This window comes from Glycine max, chromosome 6, assembly GCF_000004515.6.
Source record: "Glycine max cultivar Williams 82 chromosome 6, Glycine_max_v4.0, whole genome shotgun sequence".
Classification (NCBI taxonomy): domain Eukaryota; kingdom Viridiplantae; phylum Streptophyta; class Magnoliopsida; order Fabales; family Fabaceae; genus Glycine; species Glycine max.
The window spans coordinates 12,078,577-12,091,318 of record NC_038242.2 but is presented as its reverse complement, the minus strand read 5'-3'; the positions used below and the strand labels follow the sequence as shown (position 1 = coordinate 12,091,318).

At 29.5% G+C, this 12,742-nt stretch overlaps 1 protein-coding gene across 1 annotated transcript; it reads left to right on the top strand.

Moving 5' to 3' along the window:
- Positions 1-5,910: 5,910 nt before the first annotated feature.
- Positions 5,911-7,645, top strand: LOC113001854 (protein MAIN-LIKE 2-like). Its single transcript, XM_041016498.1, has 2 exons — positions 5,911-6,838; positions 6,923-7,645. Exons 1-2 carry the CDS (start codon positions 5,994-5,996, stop codon positions 7,032-7,034), a joined length of 957 nt encoding a protein of 318 aa, XP_040872432.1. The 5' UTR covers positions 5,911-5,993; the 3' UTR covers positions 7,035-7,645.
- The last annotated feature ends 5,097 nt before the right edge of the window (positions 7,646-12,742 follow it).

Here is a 12,742-nt window from a genome sequence, read left to right as displayed (position 1 = left end):
TAATGTGTTTTTTGAGTTGTTTATTATTAATAATTCAAAAAATTCATTTAAATCATCTACATACAAGTTTATAAAATATGAATAGAAAAACAAGTATTATAATCAATTATATTAATAATTTAAATTTATATTAATAATAAATAATTCAAAAAATACTATAAATTATCTACATATAAGTTTAGAAAATATGATTATAAAAACGATTATAATAGTCTACGAATGTCCAAATTGCGTAGAAGGCAAAAGCCGTTCCTACGTATCAACCAAACAACTTCAACCGGCAAAATCAACTGTTTGTATTCATTCTAGCACGCCAGACGACCACCTGCTCCTTTCAATCTTTTGACTTTATATGTCAAAACTCAACTGTTTTAATTCGAATCTTAAGTCATTTGATTTTGGAGGCAAAATCATAGAATAACGTGAGCGTCAAAGAAAATCTATTGGTTAAACAAAAAATATCTTTCATATTTATCCATTTCATAAAATTCAAATTTAAAGTTTTACTTAAAAGAATTAATTCTAATATCATTTAGATGAATGATTTATTGTTTATTACATATCATATTTTAATTTAAATATTAAAAATAATCATGATAACCACTCATTCATTTTAATTTATTTATAAAAGTAGTATAAATTTTGGCACATAATTATATTTTTTCTTAAACAAATTTGAGACTCCTTTTGATCGTGGGCCGTTGTCCCCACTAGCCCACAAGGAGGGTCCTATTTACATTTTTAACGTGCATTCTTTTTTTTACGTGTGAGAATTTTATTTTATAACTTTTAAAACAAGTCGGTTAAGACGTCTAATGAAGTGGTGACCAATTTTTATTTATTTTTTGTTGAAATTCAAATCCTTATCTACATAAAACAATAACAGCACTTGTCAGCGGATTGGTAACCTAAATGGCATTGCTGTTCTAAAAAAATTTTAAGCCATAGAAAAAATTTAAAAGAAAATCTTAGGTTGACATATATTGAATTAAATGATTTGCGGTCACATAATTTTTCAAATATGCTGGAGCAATCAAAGGCCAAATCGGTTGTCAAATTCATATTAAGTTATAATTGCATAATCAATTTTCAAACTTTTTCCTTTGCAATTGTGCATTGACCTTGAATCGTTCTTATTTATTTATTTGTTTTTATTATTATTTATATTTATTGTGCCTATTTTAGGTGTTGACTTTTAGTTATTTCAAACAGGCCGAAAACCACGCGCAAGTTGAGCGAAAGGTATCCGGCTATCCGCATTGCTGTCCGAATTTCAACCACATTTTGTTGTTTTGAGAAAAATGTTATATCTTGGTTTGGTAGCATACCTGCATTTGATGGACTTGAATGTAGAAATTACACAACTTGGGCTCATCCATGGTTAAAAGGTGACGAAATTTGTTTATGTGAGAATCAATAGATTGACTATGGTTAATATTTTATTTTATAACTATTGATATGGGTAATATTTTATTTTATAATTATTGATATGGGTATGAAATTGTTCATAGTTAATATTTTTTTATTACTATTGATATTGATACGAATTTGTTCTCGTTGAAAATAATAATAAATTTTTGTCAGATACCTTAAGTGCATAAGATGAGTATTTCTCTTTAGCAAAATTTATTCTATATCTAAGATTTAAATCCTGTATTATTTGGTTAGTATAATCATGTATGAGTGATTAAAATTTGAAATCATTTATCACTTAAAAAAATTGTATAACTTTTAACAATATTACATAATTTGTGTTTTAATTTGATCATTCATAATAAGATCTAACATATATTTTTTTCACATGTGTGCATACCTTATGATACAAGGGTGTATCATATGAGAGAATAAAATAATAAATTTAGGTCAATCATATATGATATATGATCTAATAGTTAATATTTATTTTTTTAGTTCTCTCATAAAAAGAATCACAATAACTAAATACATCCTCTATAATATAAAGAATGTATTTCATGAGAATATTTTTCTTATATAAGAATGAGAAAAATAAATACTATTCACATAACATCAATAAAATAAAAATTATAGATTTTATTTTGTCCTTATTTAATTTGTATTGTTCTCTAATTTTTTTCAAATCAAAGGTAAAACAAAAAAAATATTGTATCCCGTATTATAACTTTTAACAAATCAAACATATGCTTGTTTTACTATTTTTAGCCCATGCATTACATAAAATATATAAATTATATTTTTTTAAAAAATCAAGCATATTCTTATTTTAATTATAATATCTATTTTATACAACTAAAAACAGTAATTTATAATAAATATTTTTAAAAATATAAATTATATTAAAATTAAAATATGTAATAATAAATCTTAGTTGACAGTGATAACAATCACAATAATAATCATATTGGTGGCCAAATAAACAAAACTAAAAAAAAGAGATATAATTAACCTATGACCTGTGGCTAGTCGTACTTCAGCTGTGATAACTTTTCTTTGATTTGATTTGAACCCAGTAAAGTGATGCACTGATGTCGTTTCTGAGCGGAACGTGACTTTGTTTATTTTGGTATAAAAGTAGAACATTAATCAACAATCCTTTCTTTCACTTTTTACAGCATGATATTATAAAGAATAAATTTCATTAAATTTCTTTCCATATCCTCACTTTATTTTCTTTTTTATTTTTATCTCTATGTTATTTTTTTTTTATAAATCTTATGTATCTTTGAGATCATTATCAACGACATAATCCTCCATCTTACTATTTTATAATAATTTATGTCAGTTTATTCACGTACTTAATGATTTATACTAACCTCTTTTAATTATTTGAGACATATTATATTGTACTTTACATTAATACACCCTGTTACTTACTCAGGAAACACATTATACCGTGTATTCTTAGAATATGAATTGTTTTAGATGTAAGAAAAAAATATACAATCTCAATAATTTTTATACGATGTTAATCTAATTTATTCTATTATAAAGAGATAATAGTTGTTAGTTTCTTAGAAAATACTAAAGTAAGGTTAAATTATTTACTTCATCATTAATTTTATTTTAAGTTATAATTTAGTAGATATGTCATGTTTCAAGATGAGTTAAGAATAAATTTGACTCTCTTTCATTATCAAAAAAAGATAGATGAATATGAATCTAAATTGAAAGATCCAAATAAAAAAAATAAAATCTAATCTTATTTTCATTCGAATTTATTGGTTCTAGAAAAATGAATGCTGAATCCATCTTGTATTTTTTTAAAAAAATTATCTATTCATTTATTTTGATACATTTATGTTGTTTTACACTTGTGCTGGCAGTTGCCCATATAGCCGAATAAAATCATCCAATATATTCCTAAAAAAAGAAGAGGAAAAGAGAATGATCACTATGAAAGTTACGTGAATTATTGAAAAAAAAAGAAAAAAATAATTCAGTATAGCATGTACAATTGTACATATGCAATTTTTTTTAGAGCTGTACATATGTACTCATTGTATTATTAAGGTAGTTTTTTTATCTATAAATATTATTAAGATAGTTAACATCCCTTTAAAGCGACTTTCACGTATTATGTTAAATAAAATACGATAAATTAAAAAATGCTAGGAATATTCTACGTTAATTGTCTAAATATTATTGAATAATTTTTATAAGAATTTTTTTTAAGAAACTGTAATTTTTTCATGGTTAAAACTTAAAAAAGGAGAAGGTAGAACCTCTCAAATTATATCGACTTCTCAACTGCTTGAGTTTAAATGCACTTATTATTCAGCATAAAAATGTAATTATTATTATTAAACGATTGGTAATAGACTATCATATAAGATGAAAATTCTAAACATTGTTTTATGCAGTAACCTCTTTTTTTTATGCAGTAACCTCTTTTTTTTTTTTTACAAGACTTGAAGACAAGGCAAAACTGAAAACGTTGAACTTTTTTTTTTCCTTTCTCGAAAACATTGTTTTATTGTTTCTAGAAATAGAACCGAATCTGTCAAAGGGTGTTTAGGCTGGCACAGAGAGGGAACACACAGTTTTAGGCAAATTTCCCCATCTGGGGTTCTTTTACAAAATATTTCCCCAGATGGGGTCTTTTTAAAAAAATTTGCACGATGGGGCTGTTTTTTACGTGGCATGCATGCATACAGCACCCAAACTGCCAGTACCACTGGCGAGTTTGGTGATTCTGAAGGAATCGCTGGTTGCAATGGCGACATAGCCATGCATAGGGAACTGCCAGTTTGACTGGCGAGTTCCTAGGCTGAGGGCTAGGCTAGGCGCACAGGTGCAGCAGTGGCGCAGGTGCAGCAGTGGTGCAGTGGTGCAGGCGGGCTTGGAATCGCCAGTACGAACGGCGATTTGCTTGGAGAAGGAACCGCCAGCAAGGCTGGCGGTTTGCTTGATTTAAAAAAATCGGTCCCGTTCCCTTATAAAAGAAGAAGGTCGTTGTTCATCACAGCCGCGCCTTCCTTGCACTTCTTTCTTTTTTGATATTGTTCCTCATAAGTTCTCCCAGCCTTCTTGTTATTTTGTTCCTGCGTTTTCTGTTTGGTAAGTATTTATCAATGATAAATATTATTATGTTATATAACTATATATGTTAACTTAATTTTATTTGATACATTTGTTTATTTTTGTAGGACAATAACTCTCTCCTCTTCCTAAGTAGTTTCTCTTCTCTTCTTAAGTGGTTGGTCTTGTATTGCTGTTAAGTGATTGCTCAAATTGGTAAGTTTTTTTTAACTTGACAACTTTAGTTGATATTAGCTGGAACTTTTAAATTTTAAGTAGTATATGTTACAAATTTGAGTTGGTATATTATTATTTTATACGTTAGTTGTAGGTTAGTTGATTTTAAATTCATATGTTATTATTTGTGATAAAATGATTTGTACCTTAATTTTAGCTGTTATATTATTATTAATTGGTTTAGATTTATTAGGTTTGTATGATATTATTTGTATTTTATATATGGTATTTTTAGTTTTAGTTAGACAGTGGATATTATTTAATTGACTTATTTATAATTTTTACTGAAATATATGATATTTTATTAATTTTATATATGTATGTTGTTTAAATTTTTGATTCCATGGTAATTTTTTTATTTAATGCCATTTTTTGTGTATAATATATGTTATTTAATTTAAATTTTAATAATTGGAAAAAAATATGGTCATTTATTTAAATTTATGTAGATATTTTAATATTTAATTTTGTTATTTGTAGAGTATTTTAGTTAGTAAATTAATATATGTTGTGTTAAATTTAAGTACGTATTTTATTTTATAATTTTGTTATGTAAGTATTTTAATGTGGTCATTTATTTAAATTTATGTTGGTATGTTAATTTTTAATTTTCTTATTTGTAGAGTATTTTAGGTTGTATTTTAAGTTTTTTTGTGTTAAATTTATGTACGTGTTTAAATTTTTAATTTTGTTATTTATTTTAATTTGGTCATTTATTTAAATATGTGTAGGTATTTAATTTATAATTTTGTTATTTGTAGAGTATTTTAGGTCGTATTTTAATTTATTTTTGTTAAATTTATGTAAGTGTTAAAATTTTTAATTTTGTTATGTATTTTTAATTTGGTCATTTATTTAAATTTTTGTACATATTTAATTTTTAATTTTGTTATTTGTAGAGTATTTTAGATAGTATTTTAAGTTTTTTTGTGTTAAATTTATGTACGTGTTTAAATTTTTAATTTTGTTATGTATTTTAATTTGGTAATTTATTTAAATTTGTGTAGCTATGTAATTTTTAATTTTGTTATTTGTAAAGTATTTTAGGTAGTATTTTAAGTTTTTTTGTGTTAAATTTTTGTACGTGTAACAAATTTATGTATTTTAAGTTGGTCATTTATTTTAATTGGTGTAGCTATTAAGTTTGTAATTTTTTTAATTGTAGAGTATTTTAAAGCATTTATTTAAATGTAGTTAATTTTTTTAATGTACAATTTTTGTTGTTAATTTTTTGTATTACATTTTACTTTACAGTATTAATGGCATCTTCATCCTCATCTTCATCTGGTATACACATTAAGTCTGGTCCAATAGATGGAGACGTTTTATGGCTGCAACCTAAACATGTTTCCGAACATGTTTGGAATGGAGAACCAGACAGGAAGTTACATATCAGACGAGCTGTACCCATCTATCAAGGACAAGAAGAAATACCAGAGGAAATTATTCCTCTGCTTCGCCAATCAGGATTCTATTGGATAATGAAAATGGGGTACCTGAAAATTAATTCTTCATTAATTACAGCCTTGATTGAAAGATGGAGGCCCGAGACACACACGTTTCACTTGAGATGCGGAGAGGCTACGATTACTCTTCAAGATGTGTCAGTGTTGTTAGGTCTTCATACTGAGGGGGCACCATTAATTGGTCAGACTAATCTTTATTGGGCTGAATTGTGTGAAGAATTATTGGGAGTCAGACCACAGGAAGGTGAACTTCAAGGCAGTGTGGTCAAATTAAGTTGGCTGGCTCACCATTTTTCAGAAATAAATATCCATGACGGGAACGTAGAACAATTACAAAGGTTTACCCGTGCATGGATCCTCAGATTCATAGGAGGAGTTCTATTTGTTGACAAAAGCAGCAGTAAAGTTTCCCTAAGGTACCTCCAATTTTTACGGGACTTTGAACAGTGCAGCACGTATGCATGGGGACCTGCCGTGCTTGCTTATTTATACAGAGAGATGTGCAGCGCCACTGATTACAAAATAAAATCAATCGGAGGTATGTGCATCTTAATCCAAATGTGGGCATGGGAACGCTGCACGACTTTGGCTCCAAAGAGAACTCCTCCTATAATGGAAAACAAACCACTCGGACACAGGTTAGTTTTTTTTTAAAAAATTTCATTTGAAAATAATCAATAATGTAATGCGTCGGCACTAATTATTTCATATTTTTTTTGTAGGTGGCTGCGACGTGGAAACCAACATATTGGCAATGATGATCTAATAGTTTTCCGTCGCAAATTGGATATCATGAAACGACATGAGGTAACAAGATCATCATGTATTTGTTAAATAATAAATAAAATGTCATGGTTTAAGATAAATTAACAATTGTGTTATTGTATGCAGTTTCTGTGGGAGCCTTACACAACAACTGTTATGTCGATGTTGCCTCCCATTTGTTTGGTTGGCAGTATGGCGTGGTGCGCAGTGGTGCCACTCATTTGTTTCCATGTTGTAGAGTGGCACCAACCGGATAGAGTGTTGCGACAATTTGGAATGCAACAACCTATTCCGGAGTCTCCTTCGCAACCATGGAATGTCCACGGGCTAACACTGAAAGGCAAAATGGATGAAAATTGGTTCCAGCTGTTGGCCCCATTTATCAGTCAGTGGAATAATCAAGCTGAGTTTAGGGTCGACGTTTATGCTCGACAAGAGGGCCTATTGAGTTTTAACTCGGATTACATGGTGTGGTATAGGCGCAAAACAAAAATGTTTATCGACCCAAACAATGCAAACACGGCTACATTGGTATTTCTTTCTTTTTAATTATTTAACTTCAATTTATTTTTTAAAGCATCGACATTAATTTCCTTACCCTAATAATTGCAGGGTGAAGTTACCGAGACATTGCAGTATATGGTGTCACCACAAGGGCGAAACACATGGACAGTTGATGATCTCGTGCCATATGTGGAAAAGTTAGCGATTTTATCCCAAGAGCAAGAGAGGATCACTGAGCTTGTGGCACATGGTCCAGCATCAGAGCGTCGATTTCCCCCACAACAGTTTCACATGCTTCAGTCAAGTGTTGAAACTCGAGGTTTTGACAGACGAAGGGAGATTGTTCAAGCGGAAGATTTTTCCCAACATATGAAAGTAAAATAAACGTGGCCATCAAATATGAAATTTTACCCAATTTCTTCAACATTTCTTTTTGTTTTGCATTATTGAATTTTCGATTGAAGTTGCTTGCTATGTGTCGCACGCAGTAGACATGATAACCGTGGGGAGGTTGCCAGCCAAGTGCTTCGTTAGCGACAGCGGACTTTATACTTGCGTGTCGATCAGATATTAGACAAATACCATTTTTATCTGTGACATGTTCACGCAAGTGTGCCAAAAACCATGACCACGCTGTCAACGTCTCACCTTCCACCACCGCGAATGCTAGAGGAAGGACACCACCATTTCCATCTTGGGATGTGGCCATTAAGAGGGTCCCACGGTATTTGCCGTACAAATGTGTGCCGTCAACTTGTATGATTGGCTTACAGTACTTGAAAGCCTCTTTACATTGGCCAAATGTCCAGAAAACTCTATGAAATTGGCGGTGTTCGCGACTAACCGTATTTCCAACGATAAAATCGTCATGTAGTATTTGAAAATACGATCCAGGAGAATGATTTTGCATGTGTGTTAGCCACGACGAAAGTTTCGCATATGACTCATCCCAATCGCCATATTCAATAGCAATGGCTTTCTGTTTCGTCAACCAAGCTTTTTTGTAGGACACCTTGTACGCAAATTGACTGTTAATCCTTTCTTGAATCAATGAAATTTTTATCGATGGATCTTCTCTGATCATGCCTGTCAATAGAATAACAAAATTTAAATGACAATTAAGGCTAAACAATAACATAATATGAACATAAAATACTTACCTACTACACAAGTCGCAATTAAATCTGAATCAAGTTTCTCGTGATCTTGGGTCATGGTCATATTGAGACATGTGTGTGGTCCACCCCATTGAGTGACTTTCCATGAATCAGTCTTTTTAGATAGGATTGACCTCATGTAGAAAGGGCAAGGACAATCTGCATTTCTATTCAAGCAACAAACCACATACTTGTCCCATTTGCTTTCAACCACTTTGAAACTTTGATGCACCCTCATAACATATTGTTTGACCGCATTCTTGACCGCATTCTTGACCGCATCTTTACTATCAAATTCCATGCCAACATATAATTCTTGACCAACATTAAAAGTGGATGGCATCTCCAAACCACAAATGTCCTCCTCATCAGGATGACTCCAGTTGATATTATTATAATGCAAAGCATCATTCCAAAATGGATTCTGAATTCCTTGTACACCTTATAGTCCAAAAAAAATTCAAATCATACTTATTTGGCATTAAATACAATTGTCGTGAAATAATAAATATATTGACTGAAGTATTTTTTAAGAGGAAATCATACCTTCTGCTGGGTGAACAATTCTTACTGGTGGAATCATCTCGGGGACTTCATTGTCTGTATCTGATATACCGTCAACACTGTCATCTTCGTCTAACGACTCTTCAACGTATGAGTTAGACACAAGATAATCATCATCATCATGATCATCATCTTCGTCAAGATTTAAATTGCTCATATTTGTTGGCGGTTGTGTGTAATCATTAGATACATAATTTCCACATGATGTAAGGGAATTTGCAGAATGAAACATTGAACCACCAGCCACATCCTTTTCTATGTACAATTCTAGAACTGACATTTCTTGTTGTTGTTTAAAACTTTCGAGCATCGTTTCAACGTCTTCGTCATCGCAAATTTGCAAGGCAATATATTTTCCTGACACTAAAAATCTACAACTGATAGCAGAAATAATTTCATTATTTTGTAACTTTACCTTGTCTCCAATTTTTTTCTTCAAAGCATTGAAACTAATTCCACGTTTAATCTGAATCGCTTTTTTACTGCCTTCAAATATTACACCATCATTATCTTCATATACCCTTCCATTGAAATACAACAGTGTTATAACCGAATTCATCGTGTACCTACAAAAACAATATTTTAATTAATTATTCATAATAAATTCAAAATAGTCCATGGAAGGAATAAAAAAAAATATTTTAGTGCAAACTAAGAAATAAAAAAAATTACTTAAAAAAATTACTTGAAAGCTGAAATCTAGTTTAAATTAAAAATTACTTTCAAATAATTATAATACAAATTATTTTAGTGCCAACTAAGAAATAAAAAAAATTACTTAAAAGCTGAAAGCTAGTTTAAATTAAAAATTACTTTCAAAAAATTATAATACAAATTATTTTAGTGCAAACTAAGAAATAAAAAAAATTACTTAAAAAAATTACTTAAAAAAATTACTTAAAAGCTGAAAGCTAGTTTAAATTAAAAATTACTTTCAAAAAATTATAATACAAATTATTTTAGTGCAAACTAAGAAATAAAAAAAATTACTTAAAAATAATTACTTCAAAGCTGAAATCTACTTTTAATTATAAATTACTTAAAAAAATTACAATACAAATTAGTTTACTGGAAACTAAGAAATAAAAATAATTACTTAAAAAAAAATTTTAAAGCTGAAATCTAGTTTTAATTAAAAATTACTTACAAAAATTATCATACAAATTATTTTACTGCAAAATAAAAACTAAAAAAAATTTACTTCAAAGCTGAAATTTACTTTTAATAAAAAATTACTTAAAAAAAATTAGCATACAAATTATTTTACTGGAAACTAACAAATAAAAAAATTATAGCCTCATTCAAATATTTAAAATTGAACAAGCAAATACAAAACTTTAGTTTGTATCGAGATTACTTTAAAATAATTACTTTAAAAAATTACTTATATTTGCTTGTCCCAGTACCTTTATTTTTACCCCAATTTATATCATTTTGCAAAAGTTTTGTTCGCCCATGGAGGCACCCATCATTTTCTAAAACTTTCATACTTATTACACTCCTATCAAATGCTTCACCTTACCACTTTCATCTCATTTCAGCTGAAATCAATTTCAAGTTTAATTCATCGCCTTAAATCAAGCACACACTAAAAGGTTTTCTTACAATCATCTATAATTAGAGTGTTAAGGAGCTTCTTTATGATATGATCAATAGGAATGCATTCTCTTAAAATATAACCTAATTTTCTATATATAATATAATTAATTATTCATAATAAAAAAAATTACTTTAACAAAATTATAACACAAATTATAGTCTCATTCAAATATTTAAAACTGAACAAGTAAATACAAAATTTTATGCGGAATTCTTAGACACTCACAATTTTAAAATGAATTTGACGCCCTTAAATCTGATTATAGCAACGTTGAAGAAGCAATGAAATTTGAGCACGCAGTGAGATGAATAAGCAACAAATTTAAAAACTAAAATTTGAGCACGCAGCGTTGAGATAAGAACTGAGAATCGGAGTTTATATAGCACTTAAATCGCTACCAGCACTGGCTATGTCTTCTTCCCTAAATCGCTGGTGGGAGTTGCAACTTGCCCTCAAGTTGCCAATGGCAGTTGCAACTCCCTACCTGGAAAAACGTATCCCTGCAAAAAGCTGGAACCTCAAAAAAGCTGGAACCTAGGGCTGCAAAAGCAAAACCGCCAGTTTGACTGGCGGTTTGCTCATCTGTGCACGGACTCGCCAGAAGGAGAGGCGATTTGCAGACGTGAAGAACTCGCCATCACCACTGGCGTTTTCCTTGCCACGTGGGAGATGGCCAGCAAACCGCCATTGCCAACGGCAGTTTGCTATATTTCCATGCATTTTACGTAACAAAACAACCCCCCCTTGTTAAATTTTTTAAAAGAACCCCATCTGGGGAAATATTTTGTAAAAGAACCCCAGATGGGGAAATTTGCCCACAGTTTTACTTATATCCATCACCTTTTTAACCGCGTGTGCCCGTATCGTTTGACTGAATGCAGCGTTGACTACGGTCCTAAAAAGCTATCAAATACATATGCATACCCAAATCATTATATATATATATATATATATATATATATATATATATATATATTGATATTTATCTATAAATTTTTTTTAGTATTTTTATAAAATAAAGATCACACACACATAAAGTATACACAACTCAGTTGAGTTTAGTTAATTAGACCACAAGAAAATCAAATCGCTCATCTTTCTGTTAGGATGTCTAAATTTTATGTTAGTTGTCAGTTTTTTTTTTTATCATATTCCTAATTGGATTGAAATTACTGTTGTCAATGAAATGATATTTTTTTTTATAATAAAATGATATAACTCATTTGCAGTATAAAAAAGAGATTAAAGGAAACAATGTTAAAGGCGATGTTTTTTTTTTTTACTGAAAATCACTTGTATTATTTCATTCGTAATCAATTGTTCAATAAAAGAACACATGATAACAAATATAAAGACAAAGATAGAACAATCTAAAAGTATCTTTAAATGAGATTCTTGAGTTGGATTTTTAAGTTGAAAAATTTATGTTTATTAAATCCATAATTTATTTTTGTCTTGGATGTTGGTTTTAGAAAAAGAACTTTTAATAATTTTTGTTTTTAAAAAATATTATTTTTTAATATCTTTTTGCTAACTAATTAGGAATGTAATACCTAGAAAACGTGATCCAAAAACTCAAATTGAGATTTATCACTAAAATAAAAAATATACAAAGTTCTTATATTTTATATAACATAAACTTATAAAAAATAATCCAAAAATCGAAAATAAATTTTTCCATCAAAGATGCTATCTAAGTTTTGACAACATCCTTAGCTTCTCTCTAACAAAATCAATACAGTAAATTGGATGATGGTTCAAGAGTCTTCTACACTCCTCTAATAAAGATCCTATTCAGAATGACCCACTGATTTACTTCTTAATTTATCTGTCACACCCGTATTATCAACTTCAAATTTTAAGTTTTCCGTGCCCATTGAATTAGCAAAACGGATTGCTTGAAGCAAACCCCAACCAACCTCTGTCAAAAAAAAAAAGAAGCAAACCCCAAC